General features: G+C 44.5%; 1 protein-coding gene across 1 annotated transcript in view; it reads left to right on the top strand.

The window, feature by feature from the left end:
- Positions 1-26,605, top strand: part of FRAS1 (Fraser extracellular matrix complex subunit 1) — a 402,680-nt gene that overhangs the window by 192,105 nt on the left and 183,970 nt on the right. Inside the window, exons 15-18 of the mRNA XM_087826788.1 lie at positions 10,538-10,681; positions 17,924-18,064; positions 19,804-19,944; positions 21,696-21,872. Coding sequence (XP_087682914.1) covers positions 10,538-10,681; positions 17,924-18,064; positions 19,804-19,944; positions 21,696-21,872 — 603 coding nt within the window. The remainder of the gene's footprint in view (positions 1-10,537; positions 10,682-17,923; positions 18,065-19,803; positions 19,945-21,695; positions 21,873-26,605) is intronic.

Raw genomic sequence — 26,605 nt, 5'->3', positions numbered from 1 at the left:
TGCATTAAGAAACAAAGAGCCATGCCTTTAGTGCCTGACCTAAAATAAAATATACCTTTACGTGTTGTGGAGAAATAAATACATTACAGAGGACAGTTTACTGTATTCCTCACAACAAGGAAAAATCCTTTCATTTTCTTTAAATGCTCAGAGCAAATGATGAGAATCTGTAGTTATTTGTTTCTCGGCCAATATTACGGTATATTTAGAGGGAAAACGTAAAAGAAAACCCATAAAATTTACATAGAGGATGCTGACCTAGCTGAGATGGAAAAGCTGTGGTTTGAAGAGAGGAATTCCTAAAGTTAATTATTAGTAGGAGCCACGGTTGACTCGCGCAGCCCGGTCACTGGAAATGAAGCACTGAGGCCCTGGAGCCGGGTGCAAAGCAGCGACGGCCCGAGGGCCTCGCATGATGTTCCAGCGTGGCTGAGCCCAGCCTGGCCGAGCCCGGGGCGGACCCCTTCCCGAAGGCGGCTCTGAAGCTTTTTCTGAAAGCTTCAAGAAGACAGAAGCACTCCTTGTTCCGCTGGATAGTCGTTGTTAAGCAGGTCTTCCCCATGGCCCATCCCCCATGCCCCAGAATTGGAGGGTCAGTCCCAATCACTGCCAGATCACATGTTCACTTTGGGGGCCCAGCACATCCTGCCCCTTGGTCTTCACTCCCTTTGCTCTGCTCTCTAAGCCTCCTGCATTGTTCAAGCTTTCTCTGCCATTCTGGAGAAGCATGGGCTCCCAGTGGCTGAATGCCTTGTAAAGGCGACTTACTGCCTCGAGCGGTGTCTTCTCCATTCTGTTTAACAAATATTTGTTGAGCCTCTTCACTGTACCAGGCACCAGAGATACAGTGAACCGACCGACACACAACTGCCCTGTGGTTAAGGAACTTAACTTTCCCACCAGGAGAAGGGTGTCAATAAACAAGTAAGATAATCAGATAGTTAGCGCTGCCTGAATTCATCACTATCAGTGCTATAGAGGGTGTTTTAAAGGTACGTTCCAAGGACGTGACTGATTACTGAGGCAGGGATAGGTCTCAGACTTTTGAATTCCTCACGTTGCTAAGTGCACCGAAGGCCTCTGGAATCATCTTTGTTTGGGAAAGTGTGATAAACCATTGCATGGAGGAGAAAAGACAGGAATGCACAGGCATGCCTAGGCCTTGGCGTTCAGGTGATCTGTCTCCCATTAGCTTCTGTTATTTACTCCCTGTCAGCAATTCCTGCCTAGGTGTGGCCTGAGGAAAATTGTAGAATCTCTACTTTCCCCATCCCTCTTTTTCTTCCCTTAATTTCCCTCTTAAGCTAGTGGGGTACCTTATCAGTGCTGGAGGGTGACTCTTTAAACCAATTGTCGCTGGAACTTGGAGCATGCCCATGGACTGTTTTAAGCCATTCAGAAGGGAGGATCATAGGATTGCCTTCCTTACAAGCACGTTTCTTTAGTAGACTGGACCCAGGAAGGCAGGTGACAGTGGCATTCCAAGTCCCCTTCCCCTTTGGACATTCACGTCAAGGATACATGGAGAGAGGAAGAAGCAGCTGGTGGAGTTTTGCCGGGGACCTTTCCTGTGGCGGGAGGCTGGCTGAGTTTGGCATTTGTCTGCTCCGCTTATAGACCCCGGCTGTGTACGCCAAAGGACAAATGACAGAACAAGGGGATCACATACCAGCAGAGAAAGCCCGCCACAAATGCGAGGGAGTTTATCTTCCAGACAGATCCCATTCCTCCTGACAAATCTGAACCCCTACATAGTTCAGCTATGGATTACAAACTAGTGACACATCTTCTGGCTTTCTGCCCGGTTCCTAGCGTTCTCAGTTATTTTAGCTAAACTCCATGGCACGCACTCTTTCTCTTCTCCGTTTCCCACCCCAGCCCTCTTGCTATCCCGCCCCCCCTTTCTGTTTTGTGCTCCCCACAGGGCTCGCAGCCCCTCTGCCTATCACTGCGCACGTCTGAGCAGGCTGTGCTAGAGCAGCCAGGAGGTCTGAGAACTCTCTCCATCAAAAGCTTGGTTTTGGTTGGTGGGCCCTCCTTTGGCTCTTCAGTTACTGTAGACAGATACTCAAGGTGTCACTGGAGAAATCAACAGCCATTTAATTAACAGGTACTGAGGAAAAACCCAGGGAGTCCTAGCAGCTGTAGGTGGCCAGTGGTCACAGTGGAGAGTAGAATCTGAGGGTTCCATTTGGTTCATCAAACTAGGCCTAGGTAATCACTGCACTGAAAATCCGTGGGGTGGCCCAGCCAGCGTGGCTCAGTGGTTGAGTGTCAGCCTAGGAACCAGGAAATCACAGTTCGATTCTTAGGGCACATGCCCGGGTTGTAGACTCATCAACAGTAGGGAGCAAGCAGGAGGCAGCCGATCAATGACTCATCATTGATGTTTCTCTCTCTCCCTCTCCCTTCCTATCTCTGAAAAAAAAATCCTTGGGGTGTACTTGTGTTTTAGATTTAGGAGTACAGGTAGAAGGGCAAGAGGTAGGAAGGATAAGAATGTTCCTGGCAAACCGGCCTGTCTGCCTTCATCCCCTGACTTGCATACCCGTGGAAAGCTAGCCAGCTTGTACATCTCTCTCAACATGGACCTGCCAGAGCCTCCCTCAGCTGGGACTTCTTGCCTTCAGTTGAAGCTCTGTGCCTGTAGAAGACCCTGCAAAAAATTCAAATATATTACCTAAGACGAGTAAATTATTCTGCTGTATCACAAATATGGTTACTAGATTAAGTAGCTATTTACCCAGCACATGCCTTAGGGGAAGGACTGCAGGCTTTTTATTTTCTTCCTTTAGTAATTTTCTCCCTAAATACTAAATGGATTCATGTTTGCTCCAAAAAATAATTTGATGAAGTTAGTAAAATTCAAGGCACAATAAAAAAATCAGTGAAGATCCCTGACTCAAGCTCTCCCAAATCATTACTGTTAGTATTTTGGTGAATGTCTTCTTAATTTTTGAGTTTTGCATGTGGTTGTATACACAGATGTACGTACATGCTTTGGTGTGCACGAATTCATTTAGAGGCCCTCTATCGCTTGATGTTTCTTCCTAATTTTCCCATTATCATAAATAACCATGACATGAACACTTTCTCCCCCCCCCCCCCTTTTTTTAACATATCTTTATTGATTTCAGAGAGAGGAAAGGAGGGGGGGGGGAGAGAGATAGAAGCATCAATGATGAGAGAGTCATTTATCGGCTGCCTAGCCTGCAACCCGGGCATGTGCCCTGACCGGGAATCAAACTCTGATCTCCTGGATCCTAGGTGGATGCTCAACTGCTGAGCCACGCCCGGCCGGGCGACATGAACACTTTCAGTGGAAATCGTGGTAAATATATTTGATTGGGGTAAATTCTTAGACATGATTTCTGGGTCCAAGTATATATATATGTACATTTCACATATTAACATATTACTCATTTTTTAGAAGTTGTAGTTTATATTCCTACTAGAAATATATGAGAATGCCTACTTCCCACTACCTTTCTCAAAACTAGGTATGACGATTAAGTTTGCCATTTTGATTGATGTAAAATGGAATCCTGTTTAATTTTTAAAAATATATCTTTATTGATTTCAGAGAGAGAAAGAGAGAGGAAGAGCAAGAAATAGAAATATCAATGATGAGAGGGTCATTGATCGGCTCCCTCCTGCACGCCCCCGACTGGGGATGGAGCCCGCAACCCGGGCATGGGCCCTGACTGGGAATCGAACCTCAGTCTCCTGGATCCTAGGTCGATGCTCAACTGCTGAGCCACGCCCAGCCAGGCATTTTGTTTAATTTTTTTCTTTTACTTATTTTGGGGATTATATGAAGAGAGTTGAGTCAATCATACTTATCAGTTCATGGCTCATTTTCATTGTTGGCCTGCGCCAGACTATTCTCTTACTTATCTGTCTGTCTGTCTACCTGTCTGTCTATTCTTCTTGTTCCCATGACCCATTCCCACTTTACTTCTCCCCAGCTCCCTACTTAAGTAACTATTCTAATGCAATTTAATGTGTATTTCATGCATCTGTGTGCTCTTATTGCTTTGTATGCACATATTTTAAATATTTACATGTATTACTAGATAGAGATTTAATTCTTTTAATTTTATTTCAAAAACTTTGTTTTTGTTGAGCAGTTTTGGTTTCACAGCAAAATTTAATGGAAAATACAGAGATTTCCCACATTTCCCCTGTCCCCCACACATGCAGAGCCTCCCCATTATAAACATCTCCCACCAGAATGGTACATTTGTTATAATCAGTGAACGAACCATGCTTTCACTTTCTTTTCCCCCTCTCATAGTACTATTTCTGAGATACGTATGTGTTGTCATGTGTACCTCTAATCCACGGCATCTAGTTGCTGCTCTCCTGTTTAATTTGCCTTTCTCTGCCTCTTAATGAGGCTGAGGATTTTTTCCATGTGTTTACATTTTTTCTACTATAAACTCCCTTAAGTGCATATGGGTTTTCAGAACATGTGGAGTCTAGATATCCCTGTTGCAGGGTGGGAAGGTGTTAGTTGGTACAGGGAGGCAGGTGGAGGGCAGAGACCCAGCCTGATAGGGGACAGAAGATTGGAGTGAAAGGATAAAAAATGATGACTACTCAGATCAGCTTCTCCTTTTAAATATGTCTGGCATTTGCTCTTCTTAGGCAAGTGGCCTTGGCCTCCTGTGGGGTGTGATGTCCAACATCTGGGCTTCCAGGGAAGCCTCACCAAGCTTTGGTTGATGTTTGTAGAGACTGCAAGGAAAGAGCTTTAGAGTGGGAGGCCTCTGGGAAAGGCTGGAGCCCCTTTTGTAACTGCGGGAATTATTCTTGAGGGCTCTGTCACTTCCCTGACTCCCTTTTGAAGTGAGCCTACCCTCCCTGTAGTCTTTTATGCCCTCCCCTCTTCTGTCTGCATTGCACTTTCATTCGTTCCCTTTACAATTACTTTGCCTTTGATGCCAGTGGAAACAAATATGCTGGATTTCTTGGGACATGCCACTCATATAATCATGTCCAACATTCTCAAGTATGTCATCTCATCATATCCCCATGGATTAGGTACCACAAATACAGTTGACCCTTGAACAACATGGGCTTGAACTGAGCAGGTCCACTATTTGCAGATTTTTTTCAATAAATGTAAGTTGACCTTCCATATCCTTGGGTTTCGCATCCACAGGTTGAACCAACCAGAGCTGAGAACAGTATTTTCTGTGTGCGGTTAGGAATCCAAGGATGCAGAGGGCTGACTCTATGCATTGATCTACACTATTTTATATAGGGGACTTGAGCATCCTCAGAGTTAGATATCTGAGGGGATCCTGGGACCAGTCCCCTGCAGATACCAAAGGACAACTTAACATCTTTCCGACTGGCTATTTCGAGCCAGAACTTGCCCGTGCATCTGGCTACTTTTCTGTCATGACTGGTCAGCAAGGCGTTTAAAATTACTTAGATTAATGTAAGTGCAGACACGAGTTATCTCATGACCAGTCAGCAACGTTCGGACACAGAAACACATGTATACTCGTGACCAGTCAGCAAGGTGTTTAAGTTTTGGGGGAGTCAAAAGTTATACGCAGATTTTTAACTTCATGGAGGTTGGTTCCCCTAAGCCCCGCATTGTTCCAGGGTCAGCTGTAATACCGTTTCCACTTTGCAGATTGGGAAAGCAAGGAACAGTGAAGTTTGAGTTTCAGGTAGAAACATTTTCCATCAACAAGAGCTTCATATTGGAAACAGACCCACTAAAACTTGGCAAGTGCTTCTGGTTATTTACAAGATGAGAAGGAAAGTAAGCAGTTGCCACAAAATGGGTACGGAACAGAATGAAGGGACTCGACCTGCGTCTGCCATACCTGCCTGTGCCTGGACTTGCGGCTGTTTCTGTGGAGTAGAAACTTCTTGGCAGTTTGGAAATCTGAGCAGCAGCCTCACTGATGACTGCAAGGGGCTGCTGACCAAGTGTGCTGGTTCCCTGGTAATGGCAGGGAAGCTTGCCTGGGAGACCCTGGGAGAGGGGGAGCTGGGCCCCTCCTCCTGGGGCAGTCTCAGCTGCCGTGGCTCTCTGTACCCACTGCCCGTGGCTCTCTGTGCCCACTGTCCGTGGCTCTCTGTGCCCACTGCCCGTGGCTCTCTGTGTCCACTGCCTGGGTCTAGGAAGGCTTCCTGGGACATAAGCGGCCTGTAGGAAGTACGAGTTTTAACATTTCCCTGGGAGGGCTGCATTTTATTCTTAGAGGAGCACAGGCTAAAAAAGCTTTTAAAGCAATCTTCTATTACAAAATTATCAAGTACAAAACAAGTTTCTTATTTTGAGAACAGGGTTTTAATATACAGTTGCCAAAAGAAAAGTAATTTGTTCCTTTTCGTTTTGAATGAGTTGCTCAGCAAGCCAGCACATGTCTTGTTAGGCTCCAGAAGAGGCAGGGGCTTTCCCAAATAAATTACCAACTACATGTGAGATAAGAAGATAGCTCTCCCTTAGTCTTCCTCTTTTAAAATTTATTGCCACAATTTTCACAATGTATAATTCAGACCCTGGGTGATCTGAAATGTATCGCAAAGAGAAATTATGGTGAAAAGTCAGGGAGTGACCTTTTATTTTTCGTAATAATCCCAATGTAGTAAAAGCTACATATAAAATAAGGCTGCAAGAAGAGATTATCTGCAGTAGCATATGTTCAGTTAGAAGCTAGAAATCAATTGCAGAACACAGTAGGAGTATGTCATAAGAAATGACAGCTGGGGAAAAAAAGAAAAGAAATGACAGCTCAGCATAGTTCTGGGTAGAAATAAAAATCCCTTCTGCTATTCTATCTGGCCATGGAACATGGCTTTTGTCTGATATGGCAAAAGGAGAAGGCCAGCATCACATTTTTTTTAATGTGTCTTTATTGATTTCAGAGAGAGGAAGGGAGAAGGAGAGAGAGAGAGAAACATCAATAATGAGAGTCATTGATTGGCTGCCTCTTGCACGCCCCTCACTGGGAATGGAGCCCACAACCCAGGCATGTGCCCTGACTGGAAATCGAACCATGATCTCCTGGATCATAGATTGATGCTGGCCAGGCCACATTTGGTTACTCTGTATGAATACAGTATACGTATTTGTCATCATAAGCAGATCTGGACTCTGGCACTTATCAGGTAAATTTTATAGCTTCAAGTTTATCTGTCTTAAGGTATCATATCTTCAGACTATGACCTTATGGTTACAACTCACCGTGTGGATGTTAATGTAGAAGATAATTCATGGGATGAAGTCCCCATAGCCAATTAAAAGAAAGGCCATTAATTAATTCATTTAGCATACGTTTAATGAGTCCTGACTGCATCAGGCATCAGTCTGGACACTGGGGTGAAGATGACTGAAACTTGGCCCCTATTTTGGAGGATATTACATTCCATGTCAGAGAATCAATCTGCAGCTGAAGAGCAAGTACAGTAGGATAAATAGTACCAGAGAGGCATGTGCAACGTGCTGCAGGAGCATAAAGGAAGGAGCGACCGGCTGTGTTTGGAGAAGTTCAGCAAAGCTTCACAGAAGTAGTGACAACTGAGGAGGCGTCTGAAGTGTAAACACGATTCCAGGGGCTGGGTGAATCTCGTGTGGAACACCCAGAACCCACAAAAAGGTGCACAGCATGCTTAGGGTACCCAGATTCATGGAGTTGGCGAGCAGGAGGGAGGCTGCAGAAGGCAGGTATGAAGAGTTAAGTCGGGCTCAGTGTGATGGGCTTGAGTCTGTAGCCTCTATCTTAGACTTAAGCCTAAATCTATAGACTTACACTAAGTTTGTAACCTCTGTTCTGCTCATCCTTTGGCCTCTGTTCTGATTGGCAACACCACGGGTAATATTAAAAATATTTAACAAACAGTATGGCAGAAATCCGATCAGTCCGAAGGAAGGAGAACCCGAGACCCTCAGCTGTGCTGGACCTTTTGGTCACTGAAGCATGGTGCCTGCCAAGTTCCCAGGTATGAAGCCAGAGTGTCATGGAGGGGGCAGGACAGAGGCTGTTTACCAACCAGTTTGGAATTATTTTTACTATTTTAACAGCCAGTGCAGCTGAGTATCTGCACTGCCACTAGCCAGCCATCGAAGAGAGCTAGTGCTTTCTCCTCTCCGCTTCACTCCCTGGACTAAGATGATTTCATCCCTTACAGATGTCTTCATCACCCTCTCCTCTCCCCACTGCAGAGCAAACTGTCTGGAAAGCAAAGCTGCTCCCTTCCACTGCCCTGAGTAAATCGCTTACAGGAGGAAGTTCAAGGTCCTTACCCAGTCCTGCTGGACACTTGTGATCTGGCCCCTATTGGCTTTTTTTTTTTTTTATAAATATATTTTTATTGATTTCAGAGAGAGGGAGGGAGAGAGAGAGAGAGAGAAACATAAACGATGAGTGTCATTGGCTGGCTGCCTTCTGCCTCCAGCCACCCCGGCCTGCCTGGCCCCATTGTCTTGTTGGCCTCAATTCCCATCACCCTCTGGGGCACATGCACCCTGAGCAGTCTGCCCCCTGCCCCAGTACAGCGCGCTCAAGTCGGGTGGTTTAACCGCTTGCTCTGTAGGCGTCGGGTCCTGGGGCTCACCTGTGGCCCTGGGAAGGCCCCACGGGCTGGCTCAGCGCCTTGCGTAGGGCAGGTGCTTCTGAGCACTGGGAGACAGGTGGACCTGCCAGACCTTCTTAGACATGAGATTGGGCTTTTTTTGTTGTTTACTTGTCTAGGTAACAAACTTTATATCAACTCCCTAGTCAGCGAGACAGAGGCGTGAACAGTGTTAGACACTTCAGACGATGACTGTAGTCCATCATTGAAGGGTAGTTGAATAAGTAATGACAGATTTCATGTGCTGAGGGTAGAATTTGTTACTGGAACCTTTGCATCCACATCTTTAGTCATAATGTAGTGTTAGTAGGTTATCCTAATGTGAACAGTATTCTTGTGTACCACTTATAAAATAGAAAAGAAGTGTTAAATATAAATAAACGGAGGCACTCAAGAGATGTTTGTAGAGCACCAAACAGTATACTTGAAAACTAGAATTGGGTTTTGCGCTCATGAAGCCTGTGGTCTCATGACGACGCTAGACAATAAATAAACTTTCCTCCATTTCTGCTTCCCACCCGCCATGGTTATCTCTTACCTGGACCACAGCATAGACTCCACACTGGTCTCCCTACCTGCATGCAAATCCTTAACCCCGCTATACATGGCAGCCAGAGAGAGCGTTTAAAAATCTAAATCAGGGCCTGTGTCTTTCCTGCTTAAGCCTGTTCATGACTTCACAGTGCAATTAGGATAAAATCCTAATTTTTTCCCGTGGTCTCCAAGGTAAAGTTTGATCTGGCTTCTGCCTTGCCTCATCCTTGGATCTACCCAAAGCCGGTCCTTTCCACGCTCACCTCAGTTATTCTTTATCAGAGTCCTCCTAGCACTTACCACAATTTGTAATTTCCCCTAAATTCATTGGTGAGAAAAGTTGTCTGAAATTGGGCTTTCCTGGGCAGTTTAGAATAGAGAGGGGAGGACTGGATCTTGAGATTTGCAATGTAGGTGTCCTTTCTTTTGATTCCAAAGGGATGCTAATTAAATTACTTCAGTGAAATCCCCAAGTCACTTGTAATCAGCTAAGGCATTCTTCCTACCAGTTTCCGTCAGATTGAGGATGTCGCAAAACAGGTTGTGTTCCATTGTGAAGCAAACCTTTGGAAAATTAGGGTGCATTAACAAAAGCAAAGGTGGGCTTAGCCATACAGGGAGTTAAGTCTGAACATACTCCGTCACTCAGAATAGGCCTCTCTAAGGTGAAGAGCAAGCCAGAAGGGTAATAAAAAACTAAATGCCGGAGGAGGTGGGAATTTTGGAGTCAAAGGAACAGCACTGGTCTAGGGACAACATACTGTTAGAGGCCTAAAGTGTAAGGGAAAGGCAGGCTCTGTGGGTCCTCAAGATGCATGTTGAGAGCAGATGTTACTGGGGGTAACCAGAGACTGAGGGAGGTTGAGAGTTGTGAGGGAGGGCAGAGGGGCATATGTACGGTGAGGGAGGGAGAGGAGGGAGATGAAAAGGGAGGGAAAATGCAACACAGTCAAGCAGTACCAGGTCCTTCGAGGTCTAATCAAGGACATGGCTTCCTTCCTTAGCTGATTCTCGATGGTGCTGGAGACAGGAGTGTTACCTTGTTGACACTGCGCTGTGGTTGCAAAGGCGATGTGATGGAGCCCCATCTGACCTCATTAGACATACCATCTTCATAGAGAACGTTATGGTTTCCGTCCCTGTGATTTTCAGTTTTCAAAAGCTCCTGATTTCCTATTCCAATTTTTTTTTTTTTTCCTGCAATAATTACTGAAATTATACTTCTAGCCAACAGAAATAATTTTTTGAGGGGAGAGGGTGTTCTCCTGGGGTGTACATATGTGCATGGTGGTTTAAGGATGAAGGAACCAATATCCTCCTTATAAATTTCATAACTTTTTAGAAAGATCTGACCAGTCCTTTCTGCTGTAGCTTTTTCACTGACTTTGCTGTTTGCCTGCAGCCTGCCACGAGTCCTGCGCGGCCTGCTGGGGTCCCATGGAGAAGCACTGCCTGGCCTGCAGGGACCCCCTCCAAGTGCTGAGAGAGGGCGGCTGTGAGAGCAGCTGCGGCGACGGGTTTTACAACAAGCAGGGGACCTGCAGCGGTAGGTGCCAGACTTTGCATGTCATAGCATCATTTCGTCTTCCAGCACCCCAGGCTTAATTCAGATCAGAGCACCAATAACCAATGTCTCTTTTACTCAACGAGTAGGCAAATGGCTGCTGACATTGCTGGTGTTTTAATAGTTTATAGAACATGTGTTTTTCACTTGGGGTGGACCCCCTTTAATATATTCTTCCACCCCCCCATAACTTGTTCTGCAGATAAAGACAGTGAGGCCTGGGCTGCTTGCTCTATACCCACAGCTATAGGGACAGGAGCAGGCTTCCCTTCTCCAAATCCCAAAACTCTCCATCCACTGCAGACTGCCTCCCAAATACGCATGGAGACACGTTTAGCCCAGCCAAGGGCAGGCCCGCCTTTGTTTTTGGTGCCACTGACTTAAAGCTGAAGCCGTTCTTGTCTATTCTGCCTCTAACACCGACTGCATAGCATTAGGAATTAACCCAGCCCCCCGAGTCCTGTGCCAGGCACTGCTCCAAGTGCGTTATAAACATGCACCCATCGAGAAGCAGGAAAGTACTGTGGGAAAAGCATGACCTTGGGCAAGTTACTCAATCTGTCCACCTGTCAGTTCCCCATTTGTAAGATGGGGATAACACAGCCCCTGTGGGAGACAGAATAATGGCTCCTCAAAGATGCCTGCATCCTAATCGCCGTTACTTGTGATTATGCCGCCTTAAATGGCAAAAGGGGTTTGGGAGTTATAACTAAGTTAAGGGTCTTGAGATGGGCGGTTATCCCGGATGACCCACTGGGCCAGTGTCATCACAAGGGTCCTTGTAGGAGGGAGGCTCGAAGGTGGGAGTCAGAAAAGATCTGAGATGGAAGCAGAGTTCAGAGTGATGCCAGGAGGGGCCCATGAGCTTGCAGGCGGCCTCTAGAACTTGGAAAAAGGCAAGGAAGTGGGTCATCCCCGAGAGCTTCGAGAAGGAATGCAGCTCTGCGAACACCTTGATCTTAGGACTCCTGACCTCTAGAGCGGTAATAGATTTGTGCTGTTTTAAACCACTGAGTTTGTGGTAATTTGTTACAGCAGCAATGGGAAATTAATACACGCCCACCTCAGAAGGCTGCTGAGAGGGATGAGTGAATATGAGCAAGACATTTAGCGCAGTTCCCCTCACAGAGTAAGTGCTCTGTAAGCGTTTGGCGTTTAATCCTCACAACAATTTTATACGATAGTTACTGTCATCACTCTCATTTTCCTGATGAAGAAAATCCTTGCCCAAGATCGCATAGCTAGTAAGGGATAGAGTTGGGCAGAGCCTTGGTCTCGGGCCCTAAATCTTCACCGCCTCTTATCTCCCGCTCACGATAATGTGATCCCCGCGAGCACCTTTGCCTGTTTCTCTCTCTTCTTTTTCCATTTTCCTCTCGCCTCTGTCTTCTCTCCCTCCTGTCCTCGTGTCAGCCTTTAGATCCTTCCCCTGCCACTGTAGATGTTGTCCGGTCTGTAGGTAGCCCCCTGACAGTGGGTGAGTGACTTCCTGCGGTGGTCGCACCAGTAGAAAGGGCAGTGGCGACAGAGATGATCTTTGGGAGCTGACAACTCCACTTGCCTTAGGGAGGAAAGGTAGCTCTTAGCAGCCGCTTGCTCAAAGCTGTGCAGACGTTCATCAGCGTCGCTGGTGTGAAAAATCTCTCTTGATTTGGAGGGGTCACTGGTGGCTAGTGTGTGGACTTGGGAGAGAACAAGGAAGGAAAGGCCAGGCTGACATTAGTCTGAGCATTTCATCTTTTCTGCCAGCATCACTTTCCTGCTCCGTTAAGCCAGATGTATTCTCTAAAGGTCAGCAGATGTCAAATTTGCACGAATCCAAAGGCCTAGAGGTATTTACTCATTAAATCCCCAAGGAGGCTGTCTACCGTCACTGACAAGGAGGTGACACTAACCTGCTACTGCGAAGGCATTACCTGGGTTGAGGGAGCGACTTTTGCTGGGGAAGCATGCGTTTAAAAGGAGAGACGGTTAGCGTGAGCCTGGAGACAGACAGTGGGGGGTGGGAAAATACCCGGGCTCAGAAGTTGAATGAAAGAAGCTGGAGCTCCTTGGGGACAGACAATAGGGTGGTGAAGACCTAGGGCGGGGTGGGAAATGGGTGGAGGGGGGCAATGGGGGAAATAAAGGAGGGACATCTGTAATGTTCTCCACAATAAAGATGAAAGAAAAAGAGAACACTGCTTCTAGAGAGAGCATACATCTGAAATACTATCTGTATACATTTTGAAACAAAGCATCAGACAGAAAACTTACAAACAGAAGGACAGACTATTGCTGACAGTCAGCCAACCAATCAGTTGACCAACAGGTAATTACTGAATGCCCGCCCTGTTGCTTAGCACAGTGCTAGACGCCATGACCCCACTGGCATTGACCAATGTGCCTTTTGACAGACAAGATTGGAGTTTACACTTTTCATAAAATTGTTAAGAGTTCTCTAAGCTTTTATCAAGTGCCTTCAGAAATGTTCAAATAATATTTCCTAAACAGCGGTGAACCAAGTCCCTGATTGGTATCGGAATGTTAATTAAGACGTCTGATGCTGATAAAGCTGACTCATTTCCAATTCAGATTAGTGCTATTCAAGATAAAGACCGGCTGGTGTTGGTTTAATAATTTATAACCAAGCAGCTCATATCTGTAGAAATCTCAAGGTCAAGTGCTGGGGGAAAAAAATCCAGAATAACCTGTTATAAACGGTGGTATGCCCTGGTTGAAAGAATTTACAGTAACCACACTCATCTGTGGTACATGCTTTGAGTTTTTACAAATATTAGATATAAAGGGTGGGGAAATTGAAAGGACAGAGCTCCTCAGGATTCTTCAGTTCTTTAAGTACTTGTGCCGTTAGGAAGGCTTTCCTGAGTCTAGCTAACAAATCAAAGCAAGTTCATGGGTTTCTGTTAACCATTCTCTCCTTTTCTCTGCCTTTTCCTCCTTCCTTTTACCCTCATGTTCCTTTTTCACCAGATTATTCTTTTTTAATCTTTCTGCTTTTATGAGCTCATATAAACTGGGTATTGTCATTGTGAATACAGCTGACCCTCAAACAACACAGGTTGGAACTGTGTGGGCCCGCTTACATGCGGATTTTTTCAGTACACACCCGTACTGATTTCAGTCGTGGGCGAGGTGTGGAGGACCCACTGTGCGCACTGATCTACACCACAGTGCACAGGGAAAGTGAGCATCTGCGGACTTCGGCGTCTGTGGAGGTGCTGGGACCAGCTCCTCGCAGATACTTAGGATAGTTAAGGGTGGTTACGTTTTGGGGAGTCAAAAGTTACGTGCAGATTTTTGACTGCATGGGGGGGATTGACCCCCAGCAAGGGTAACTGTGTGTGTGTGTGTGCTTAACGATATCATGTTATGGAGGCCATGCTCTCTTCTTTTTTTCTCAGCATTGTGTTTTAAGGTTCACCCATGTTGCTAATCATGTAGTCCTCATGCATCCACTCTCCCAGCGGCAGGTCCCCGAGTTCCTCCCGCCCATGTGCCGTCACCATCACTAGAGAGCACGAATAAAGAGCTGTGACCATGGCCTTTTATGAGCCCCGTGGGAGGTTCCCTGGGAGGAATAATCTGGGAACAGAATTGTTGTTTTTTCTTGTTTTTTGTTTTAATATACTTTATTTTTATTGTTAACACTATTACTTATTAACTCTGCATATCTGTTTGACTAAGTAGCTCACCAAGGTCTCCTCTCCAAACCCCGAGGGCTCTCCCATTCCCACATCCTTGCTACCATTTAGCCTTATCAAGTTTTAGATTTTCCTCTGGTCAATAAGTATGCAGGGTCATCCCATCTGATTATTAATGAATCCTCCTGATTATTAATGAATTTGAAAATATCTTCAACTCCTTTTGGACTTTTGTATCAGCTCTTCTCTAAATTGCTTTTTAATGTGTTTTCCCCCATTGTTTTATTGGCCTTGCTGCCTTTTGATTGTTGATTTTATGGAGTTCTTTGTATGTTATACGTATTAACCCTTGTTAGTCTCAAATATGCAAATATTTCCCAATTTTGTTACCTTTTAACTTTTATTGTGGTGCCCATTGTTGAACAGAACATTTTAATTCATCATTTTTTACTTTAACGTTTTGATTTTGAATTTTTAAAAAGAATTCTGCTCATTTTGAACTTGAATTCTTTTTTTCTGCTCAAGTTCACAAAGAAATTATTCTACATTTTCTTCTATTAACCTGACAGTTTTATCTTAAGTTAGGCTGTTGAACCATCTGGTGCCCACTTACGGATGTGGGTTTAAGTAGGGATTCAGTTTTATTTTTCTTCACTTCATGATCCAGTTTTCCCAAGATCATCTGGTAATTCAATCTAAGCTTCCCCAATGATCTTTATTGTATATTAAGTTTCTGTGTGCACATAGGTCTGTCTCTGAGCTATTCCAGTAGCCTAAATTTCTGCCCTTATACCCTATCTCACTTTTTTGTTTTATGTTTTCATTAATTTCTATTGCTTTGCAGTATGTCTCAGTATCTGATGGGGTAAATTTTCCCTTTCTTTCCTCTTCCTTTTCAAAGTTGACTTAGTTATTCATGGACTTTAGAATATGTTTATTAAATTCCTAATAAAATACAACTGGAATTTTTGTTAATACTATATTGAAATTATAGACTAGTTGGGAAAGAAATGACCTCTTCCTAATAATCTTATTTAAATTTACAAATTATGCTCTAAGTATTACGTCAGGTGTGTCTTAAAAATGTTTTGTTTATAATGTTTTTTATTGTTGGTCAATTCTAAATTAAAAAAATTTTTCTGTTACTCTTTGTTTCTGGGGAATCCACTTAGCTTAAAGATTGTTCGGTTCTGTTGAGATGCCAGTTCTAGAATTAGAAACTTTGGAAGTTTTTATGGAGGGTGAGAGGAAAGATGCTTTTCAGATTTATTTTTGCTTTTTTGTTCCAGTTATGAGTTGAGGGAATGATTTTCCTTTTCTCTGCTGTAGAGATCATAGCCTTTGACCTTTTCCTGATATTGCCTTGCCTTAAATGTTTGCTTCTAGAGAGATGCTGAATCTTCCGGGCTGCAGGATGGAACATTTGGCCCTGTCACTTGCATCTTTTTTCCCAAGTTCTTAAGATGTTTTTCAGGAGGTTAGCATGGTGTAGGTGGATAAAGAGAACAGAGAGTAGATCTCAGCATCGATTCTCTGACAGCCAGAAGGTTTGTTTTGTTTGTTTTTAAAGCATTTAGCCAACGGGCAATAGAGTAGATGGAGTCGCAGACTTACCTGCAGCTGCCTTCGCCTTCGCCGCCCCTCTCAGGGCAGGAGGCCCCCTCTGCTCTGTCCAAGGCTAATCTCTCCTTCTGTACTTTTGAAAGTACGTTCCCTTGTTCTCCTAAGTATTCTTTGAACAATTATTTAAGTTCTTCTCTTTTTAAAAACCTTTCCTTGGGTCTGTACTAGCCTTGAGCTTTTACAATTTGGGAGAGACAAAACAGCCTCTTCCCCTTTTAATCATTCCTCTCTGTCCCTGTCCGTTCTCAGCCAGGGCCTCCAGGGGACAGTTAACAACCCTGGCCTCACGCTCATCCCAGGGCTCCGCGCCGACCGCTGCGGTGCAGGTCCCCCCTACCTCAGTCTAGGTGCAGTGAGCCATGTCCAGGCTTTGTTCGTCCTTTCTGCGCTCTTGCTCACTCCCTTCTTGAAACTTTTCCCCCCTCAGCTGCTCAGCCTCCACTCTCCTGTTTTCTCTTCTACCTTTGTATCATTTCTTCTTGGTCACCTTTGCTAGTTTTTTCATTTTTCATTAAATGTTGGTGCTCTCGGATCCTTGAGTACTTCTGCCTTACCTTTCATGCTTTTTTCTGAAAAAATCAACTAATTTCTGATCTCAACAACCACTTACGTGTGATGATCCCCAGGCCTCCCTCCTGAGCTCGAGAACTGTCAATCGGGCTGTTTACTGGACCACGCCTGTCAAAACTGAGCCCATTAGAATCCCCCACACCTCCTCTCCTTGCATTCTGTGGGTGGCATGTCCCACCCCCCAAGCTATATGCCTGGAATCCATCTGAGACACTTTCTCCTACACAGGCCTTAAATCTGTCATCTTCTCCACAGCCTTGATTCAGCCCCCCATCGTCTTGTTCTGTGGGCACTGCCATGGTCTTCCAGCTAGACCCCCAACTCTCCGTCTTCGCCTCTCCAAATTGCACTCCAAACTGAAGCCAAGTAGCCTTTCTTGTACCCAACATGGCGATGTTTCTGTTGTGATTGAGACTTGGCAGGGGCTCCCGCTGCCTTCCTTTCACAGGCCGAGAATCTAGACCTCAGAGTCTGGCGTACGGGCTTATATAATCTGGCCCTGTCCACTTTTCCAGCTGATTGGAGCTGTACTTTCCCTGGGCAGCCCAAGCTTTTGCCAGACCCTGGACCTTTCCTTGCCTCGCTGCTTATGCTGGGAATGCTTCCCAAGACAGTGTTCAAGGGTTGCTCGTATATGAATCCTTTCTTACTTGACCTTTCGTATCTTCTATATCACACACATTGTTTTTGGAATTTTCCTTGTTCTTATGTAAACTGATCTGAGTGACAGCTATAGTATTTCTCATGTTGCATGTCTGTCTCTCTCTATTAGACTCATAAGCCCCTTAAAGCAAAGACCAAGTTGATTTGATTTTTGTGTGTCTACCACCTGAAGCAGTACCTGACACAGAGCATAAGAAATGTTTTGGGGGCTAAATGGGTGAATAAGTAACCCTGCTTAACATTTGTGTATCATGACCTTGCTTAGAAGAACTCTGAGTTTCTGAATTCTCTCTCCAACTAGGGTTGCCAGATGAAGGATGAAATATTTGGGACAAAGCTAAACTAAATAATAATTCATTATTTATCTGAAATTCAAATTTAACTGGGCATCTCATATTTTTATTTGCTAAATCTGGCAACTCTACCTCCAAGGCCATTTTAACTTTAAATCTTATATTAAATTTGATACACTAGGGGTGGGGGAGCGGAATGCTTCAGAGTATTTGTTATGCTTCGTGCAATGAATAATTCTTTGGTTCTTCAACTGTGAAAACAGAAAGTGCAGAGTCCTTTGAAATATTGGCATCAAGGAAACAGAACTCAGTTGAGCAGCCAGAGAACGAGATTACTTTGTCGATACCAACTGTGGACGTTGTAATGAATAGACTTCCCCGCTCCCTTGGCTCACTATTGACTTTCTCTGATGGGTTTTCCTCTCTCTTAGCTTGTGACCAATCCTGTAAAAGTTGTGGCCCCAATAGTCCCCGATGTCTTACCTGTACTGAGAAGGCAGTGTTGCATGAGGGCAGATGCATTTCTGAATGCCCTGGTGGATACTACGCTGATGCCACAGGCAGATGCAGAGGTAAGACATGGTCCATCATCATCGTCATCATCATCACCAACTACACTGGGCCCTATAGGCTGCTCATGTGGGAATTTGTGTGCCTGATGGGAAAATGTCAAAAGGAATAGCTTTTTCATTAGAGTACCTACGTGTATTTGGATGGGAGTGGGAGACATGGGTAGATGCTGGGGGACTAGAGTGATTAAATAAAGAACTTGTACATATTAATCATCATGAGAGATCATTTGGTCCTTTTGAAATGCAAAGAACATCTTTAAGATCTTCATAGAATTCTTGTATACTTGTAAACCATCACCAACTTAGGTCATAGGTATGACAGAATCATTCCTTAGATGGCATTTATAAACACTACAGGGGTGGGCAAAAGTAGGTTAATAATAATAAATAATACAATAATTAACAATTAAATAATAATACAAGAATAAATGCTGTTTCACATACAATTGTAAGTCTATGTTTGCCCACCCCTGTATATTGACAACTACAATACTCCACAAAAATAAAATAAAAAATAAACTAAGTTTGATCATGTGTAAAACTGAAGTCTGTACCTAGTGAAAATTTGGTTTTATGTTCTATTTATATATTGCTTTTTTCAGACTTATACAACCTAAATGATGAAACATTCCCATTTGAGACTTCATAAGTTTCGGTGTATATATGCTTGTCTTGTCTTTCCAAATGAGCACCTCTGGGAACTTATTGCTGCCGTGATTGGCCCCCCTCCCTTAGGCATGAACACATGCTCACGTCTCCTTGGTGTCTGTTAATGGCAGACTATTTAGACCTGTCCCTCAGTCTCTTCTTATCAGCATCTCTTTTGTCTTTGAACCTGTTTACTTACCCCTTTTCCTCAGCACCCTGCCCCCAAAGGTCTTATCCTATCTCTACTCTCCCTTCTCCCAGCTCCTGACTATTGTCCTCTGGAGGCCTCTTTCACTATCTCACTCCTGTCCTTTAGGACAAGCCATGGTACCATCTGTCTCTTTAGAGTCAGGGATGCCCACTGTTACCACCCAGGACCAAAGGAGGGGATGTGTGTGTCTGACATTGTCCTATATAGTGGTCAGATTCTTAAATGTAATTCTTACTTAGAGTCTCAGAACATCCAAGCTGGAAGCACCTTAGATGACCATTTAGTCCAACCTCTCTCTGTGCATATGCCAAGGAAACTAGGCCTGCAGATACCCAGACTTGGTGAAGGGCATAGATAAACTACTAGGCACGATAGTCAAAATTCAACTGCTCCCAACACTCAGACCTATGAACGTCCCACTCATCCCTGTTCAGGTGGGGGATTTTAGGTTCAGACAGACCTACGGCTACATTCCAGACCTGCTACTAATTAGCTCTGTGGTCTTAGGGAAATTTTTTAACTTCCCAAGACCTCAGTTTCTTCATCTGTAATGAGGTTAATAATCCCTACCTCATAATGTTACTTATCTATGAAGATTAAAAGTGGTAATGTGTATAAAACACTTAATACAGACATTAAGTAAAGGATAGCTAGTCAGTAATAGATAGAACGTGGGTAGAAGATGGGTCATGGGGCAATGTGGGCAGCTCTGGTGATAGAACCACCTCCTAACACATCTTTTCTTGTATTTGGTGTGAGAGCTGAGGCGGGACTGAGGGTGACGGAGGAGAGGGCTTCCTGGCACATAGGGAGCCAGCCAAGACGTGTGCTCTTCAGTCACCTCGGCTCCACTGTGGTCATCTCTCACTCTCTTCCTCAGTTTGCCACCACTCGTGTGCCAGCTGCTCTGGACCCGCGGCCTCTCACTGTGCAGCCTGCGCCCACCCCCAGGCTCTGCGCCAAGGCCACTGCCTGTCCAGCTGTGGAGAGGGCTTCTACCCTGACCTCGGCGTCTGCAAAGGTATCGTTGGTGTCATTCTTATTCTTAGGAGACTTTCCCGTCATTGAGACATAGATTTAAGTTACAATTTTTTAACAGATTGATTTTAGAGAGAGGGAGGGAGAGAGAAGCGCTGACTTGTTTTTCCACTTGTTTATACATTCATTGGTTGATTCTTTTTTTTTTTAAATTATTTTTTTAATCCTACCTGGAGGATATTTTTTCTATTGACTGTTAGAGAGACTGGAAGGGAGGAAGGGAGGGGGAGAGGAAGAGAGAGAGGGAGAGAAAGAGAAACATCAATGTGAGAGAGACATCAATTGCCTCCTGCGCACGCACCGCAGCTGGGGCCTGGGATCAAACCTGCAGCCCAGGTAAGTGCCCTTGATCAGGAATCTAACCAGTGACCCTTCAGTACGTGGGCCAGAGCTCAAACCACTGAGCAGCACCGGCCAAGGTCATTGATTGATTTTTGTATGTGCCCTGATCGGGCATCAACCCCCCAACCTTGACTTATCAAGACAACACTCTAACCAACTGAACTACCCAGCCAGGGCCTAAATTTCTTTTTAGTTCAACTTTTCCTCTAGTGTATCTCATATGACTATGCATACATTATATGCTTTTTTTCATTGCCAAGAGATAAGCTGAAAAATCATGTGAAGATACCCATAAATTCATGATTTTTCTGGCCGTCCTTGAGAGGAATGTCATTTCCTCTACTGTACATTAAAACCACTCTGTTTCCTTCCTTTTCTATTTTTCCAGCATTGCTAATGTCTTTCTTAGTCTTCGTTTTGTTTTTCCCTGAAGAACCTCTCTTTGTTAATGATACTGCTAAACACACTGAGAGTCACTAGCGATGCCTCTGGGCTGAGTAAAATGGAAAATCTTAAACAGCTGTTTGCCAGAAAAGGCCCTGGGCTCCTTGGGGGGGGGAAGTATCTTTCAGCCTTTTGGAACTAGAACATTGGGAGCAAACACTGCAAGTGAAATTAACTTGTATTTATTTATGCACACGGCACCTTAGAAAAGAGCTTCTGAATAGTTATAAGCAAAACATTTTTAAAACAGGTAGCTGCAATAAATATTATGAAAAGGAAAGTGTAGTGAGTCTTTTAAAGAACAGGAAAGCTAATTGTATCAAAATGTGGGCCTGAGATAACCCATGTAGTCCATTTGGCTTTGATTCTCGCCAGTAGCCAGGGAAAACAAGAAAATGTGATGGACTATGAAATTCTGGTGGCTGCTCAAAGAGGCCTCTTTCTTGTTTAGAAAAGCAGTCTTTCCTCACATAAGCCCTAAAAGGAATTTGTTGCCTGGACCCCTGTATAGTGGGTGATGAATAACACAGCGACCATGTTTGCAGAAAATACAGTAATGGCCTTTATGTGAATGTGTCTTAAAATCTTCAATAAAAACTGAGGATATAATATTAAATCGCCATTCAATGACTGTGTTTCTCTGGAAAACCGAGCCAGTATTGCCCAGCTTGCTGTTATTTTTGTTTTGTTTTGTTTTATTTTTTTAATCTAGCTAGGCAGTTCCTATAGGACCTGAGAGATATGACTAGTTAACCTCACCCTCACTTTGTCCCTCACAAATATTATTATTATCACCCTGCTCTTTATACAGCGCACTAGAAAAACAATATTCTGAAAGGATGTATCTGGTGAACTTCTCTAAGTGGTTTTGATTTAATGATGGGCTCCCATTATTGCAACGTATATATAATCCTTGGATTGTCCTCTGCATTCTGTTTCTGTTGGCAGCCTGTCATTCCTCTTGTCTGACTTGTGTGGGCCCTGAGCGCTCTCACTGTACCCAGTGTAAGCAGCCAGTGGAAGGACTGCAAGCTGAGCAGCTGTCCGGTGCAAACGTCACCTCAGGCGAGTGTCTGCCCCAGTGCAGAGCCCAGTTTTACTTGGAGAACACGGGGCTGTGTGAAGGTGAGTGAGTGTGATTTGAGAAAATGTTAGGTGCCTCTGGGCTTCTTGAGAGATCCTGTGAGGTGGAACCACACCCAGGAAGATCTGTGTTTTCACATAAAAGTGGTTCCAGGATGCTCATGGATGGAGCAGAAGATTGACATATGCCAAAGAGGGGCCCCACTGATGTCCTCCTTCCCTTTGTGAGTGATAGATGATCTGAAAGAGATGGTTCCTTTTACCCCACTGTCCCCACAGTTATACTCAGAAGTTCCAGAGAGGAATTCTTTCAGAAGCCCGTATGAGTAGCTAGGAAGGACTCAGTGCTCATGTAGAATTCTATTTATTATTTCTTCTAATTTGCTATTCTGAATATGAAATGGTTCCTTCAGGGCAAAACCTGGACTTCTGTCAAAATTTAGAAGTGATTCCTGTGATTACCTTGTCATATCATCTATAGAAAACTGATGCCATCCTAAATAATGTGATTTAATGGCCAGGTCATCTATGAGTGGCTGAGGAGAGGAAGGGGGAATTATATATATAATTTCTTGGGAGGTAAAGGTGGCCTCTATCTCTGCTCCTACAAGGAGCTGCCTTGCTGTTGGACAAATTATTTGACTCTCAAGCTACCTGAAAAAAATTATTCATATTTCCCACTTGTAAACATAATGTGTGCCATTAAACAAAATTTTGAATGTAAAAAAAAAAAGTAGACAATTAATCTGCCTACCACCTACCACCTAAACCCACTTGCCTTTAACATTTTGCTGTAATATATCTGAGGACTTTTTCTCTGCATAGCTTTGAATTTTTATTTTTGCAACATAACTCTAAACATGCTGCAGATGCAATTTTGTATTCTACAGGCCCACTTATAAAAGTGGCTTCCCTTTCACATTGGACTGTACCCTCACATGGAAATGCTGGATTTCAAGGTCAGGCTAAAAGATCTTGGATGCAGTGAGTCATATGGCAGAATAGGAACTGTGCAGAATTGGAATACAGAGACCCCAGGCAGGACACTTAAGCTCTCTGAGCCTTGGCGTTCACTGCATTAGAAGAGGGATAATTTTCTTTCACACTGGCTTTTTACCAGGGCCTAAGGAGGTTAGGAGTGTGAAGGGCGTGGTAAATTGTGAAACCCCATGCTCAATTGCTATAAACCTCAGCCAAAAACTCAGGTGTTCAGGAACACTGTAGGGCTAACTTCCTGCTCCCTGGGAAGCACCAGGGCTTCAGGGGGGTTTACAGTGGTACCTAAAAATTGGGGGTCACTACTCTCCAGACATCCTGGTTGCTGCCCATGGATGCATTGCCCCAATTCTCTGTGGTCCCTTGCTCTGTTTCCATAGCCACTTGTGAAATTTGGAAATCTCTGTTGCTGCCGAGAGTGCCAGTGTCTCCCCAGGGCATATCACACAGCCTCCCCTCTGATCCCAGGAAAAATCGAGAAGAAATCTTCCCAGGCTGCTCCACATACTTAGCTTCTTTCTACAGTTTTGAGCACTATTATAAAAATGAAATGATTAACATTTTAATAAGTTATGTTGTAAATAAAAATTATAGCGTCCAGAGTTATTCATCCAGGAAATCATGTTACTGGTATTTGGTACACAAATCATGAGCCAGGCAACGTGGAAAATGCTGTACTCGTTTGCTCACTCGGTCCTGATGCCAACCGTAGGGGGCCAGTGACACCACTAGAGGAGAAGAAACGGAGGGTTGAGGAAGGTAAGGCTGTAACTTGCTCACAGTCAAGTCGCCAGCACATAGTGGAGCCCAGGGGGACATAAGCCGGCCTGACCCCAGTACCCGTGCTCTAGACCAGGATGCCGTTGCACGTGGCTGCCGAAGGGCAGAGGCGCGTGTGCTAGGGCTGCCGGATTACGTCATCACTAACTGACAAAGGGGTGTTGGGAATTTCTTTATACATAAATTTAAAAAAGATTAGAGTCTAATCCCTCTGGAATGGCTTAATTGTGGTCCCGGGTGAGAGGACTAGATCGACCTATTGAGTCCTTGTAGCCCCGTGATTTCGTGCTAGTTAATATAATATGATTAGGTATCACACACACAGCTGTCTGCTCTCATTTATCACCAAATCCCCGTGCAGTCTCCGCTAGATGGATAGATTGTTGTACCCAATTTATAAGTGATGAGAATGTGGCAGAAAGAGGTTAATGGAGGTGCCCAAGATTTCATTGGGAGACTGAGTGCAACCAGCAGTTGTTTCGAACCCTACCTGAGTTTCGCGTGTGCTGATTGATGGATTTCCTGTCACTCGTCCTGTATCTCTGGAAACCTTCCTGCCTTCCCACAGTCTGTTCCCTTTTCCATTCAGCCGGAGTGTTGCCTGTGAAGTCAGGCCTGGGAGTGCTGTGAGACGGCATCGGGCTCTCCCCACACAGCCCCAGGAATGTCCTTGCCTCTTTGCAGAACATTTAGAAAGGCTGGGGGGTGTGTGTGTGTGTGTGTGTGTGTGTGTGTGTGTGTGTGCACACGCGTGTGTGCTCCATTCTTTGATCGCAAGTTCTTTTCTGTAAAGAAGAGAAAAACAACTGTTTTCCAGAACTCTCCCTCTGCCTTTCTTCGAGACTGCAGCACAGGGAGGTCAGAATATCCCTGCAGCTGATGAAAGCGAGAAGCAGATGCATCATAGGAAGAAGCAATTTACTTAGAGCCTGAAATGGTGTCAGGGTTATTATTAGAAAAGTTGCTCCTTTGAGCTACAGAACAAAACCAGCCGTAATCTAAGTGGAATATATTCAAGATATTTGACTAAAATTCAAGCCTGTGATTGACAGATGGAAAAATATAAAATTAATAAACATGACTGGAGAGAACACTGTGTATTATTAACTGCAGGATGATCTATCTTTATTCATTTTCCTACAGATTTTACATAGCGCCTCTCGGGCGCCAGGCTTTGTCTAGGCACTGGGAGCACACTCACGAACGAGTCCTGTGAAAGGCCTGCTCTCACGGAATTTATATTCTAGTGAGAGAAACGGATAATAAAGGAATAAATGAATAGTAGCAGCAGCTGCAAAACCCATGGCACACACTTGGCTAGTGGTCTGTGCTCTGATGCCCATACAGGGTAATGGGGGGAAGAAGGGATGGGATGGAGGTGGCCCTCAAAGAAGAAGTGCTCCGGCGAGAGGGGGACAGCCACCAGCATGTTTGTCCTGCGTTTTTGGCTCGTTCTCTGAAACAAATTTGGGTATTGCAGAAGATCGAGCTGTGACTTCATGCTTCTTTTTCGCACGGCCCCTGGGTTTCCAAAGTGCGGCTGGAATGCTGGTACAAAGGGGGGTCTGCTGCTGATTGTGAGATGACTTGAGGCATTTGGTAGCTGACCAAATTTGTTCGTGTTTATTAAATATGAACATTTAGGGTTCATTAAAAGGGGGATTTGAATAATCTAGAGTAGATCTTACCTGTTTAACTGATTGTTCACCAGCACTGACAGATTCAAGTTGAAAAAAAAACCAACGAAACCCAAAAACACCCATCAGTCCCCTTGCCCAAATAAAACAAAACAAATTATGAATCAGTAAAAACCCATGCCCTCCAAAACACCACCAAAAACCCCATCCTTTCATCTGCCTTCTGCACTAGTGTCCTCTGCCTGTCGGAGCTGGATCAGGGCCGCTCTGCTGCGCAGCCCCAGGGGCACCATGCTCACAGTCCCCGCCTGCCTGGTCTCCCAGAGGCTTTAGTGACTGCGCGGCTCTGTGCAGGGCCCCGGGGGCATGGCCAGACCGATGGCCTGGGGCTCCTGTCCCGGAGGCCTCTCCTCTCACTGATGTTCCTGGCTTCAGGTCAGTCTCACATTCTCCTTCCACTCTTTTGGTTGTTTTAAACCCTCACCCGAGGAATATCCATTGCTTTTCAGAGAGAGTGGAAGAGAGAGAAAGAGAAACATCAGGTGAGAGACACATCGATTGGTTGCCTCCCGCGCGCACCCTGACTGGGTCCAGGGATTGGGCCTGCAACCGAGGCACCAGAATCAAAGCTGAGGCCCTTCAGCCCGCAGGCCTACGCTCTAACCACTGAGCCAAACGGGCCAGGGCTCTCCTTCCACTCCTGGTGAGGATTTTTTCTCTCTCTTAAGGGACTCAGCTGCTTTGAAGACAGGTTTTTGTTGAGTTCCCTAGAGCAAGCTTCTCACTGAAGTCTCCTGGAATTGTGTTAAGATTTGACTCCGATTTAGTGTGTTGGGGTGGGGTTTGAGTGCCTGCATTTCTGACATGCTCCCAGATGAGGCTGCTGCTCCTGGCCCATTACCAGAGTTTGAGTAAGGAAAGCCTGTAATGAAAGAAGGGCAAGCACATCACTTATTCACTGGTATGCTTCTTCCTAACTAGAGCAGTTTAAAAAAACTCCATTTTTATTTCTTCTCATTGCCAGCATTTTACATATCACAGAAACTTAAAAAAAATACAGATAAGAAAAAAAATCTATTACAAGGCTACCCAGATATAGCCAATAAAAGTATAGAATTAGGAACTAAAAATACAGGGGAAGGCAAAAGTAGGTTTATAGTTCTTATGAAAAATAATACAAAAATGAATAAAGGATAATATAGGAATAAACTCTGTGTTTTGTGTACTCACAATTGTAAACCTACTTTTGCCCCACCCTATATTTTGCAAGTGTAAAAAAATGAATTTTTTAGTACAAGTGTTTCCCAAATATTGCCTGAGATATTCTAAAATACTATTATTCATTGTTTACCTGAAATTCAA

Source organism: Miniopterus natalensis, chromosome 1 (assembly GCF_054644295.1).
Source record: "Miniopterus natalensis isolate mMinNat1 chromosome 1, mMinNat1.hap1, whole genome shotgun sequence".
Taxonomy (NCBI): domain Eukaryota; kingdom Metazoa; phylum Chordata; class Mammalia; order Chiroptera; family Miniopteridae; genus Miniopterus; species Miniopterus natalensis.
This window is presented reverse-complemented; position numbering and strand designations above follow the sequence as displayed.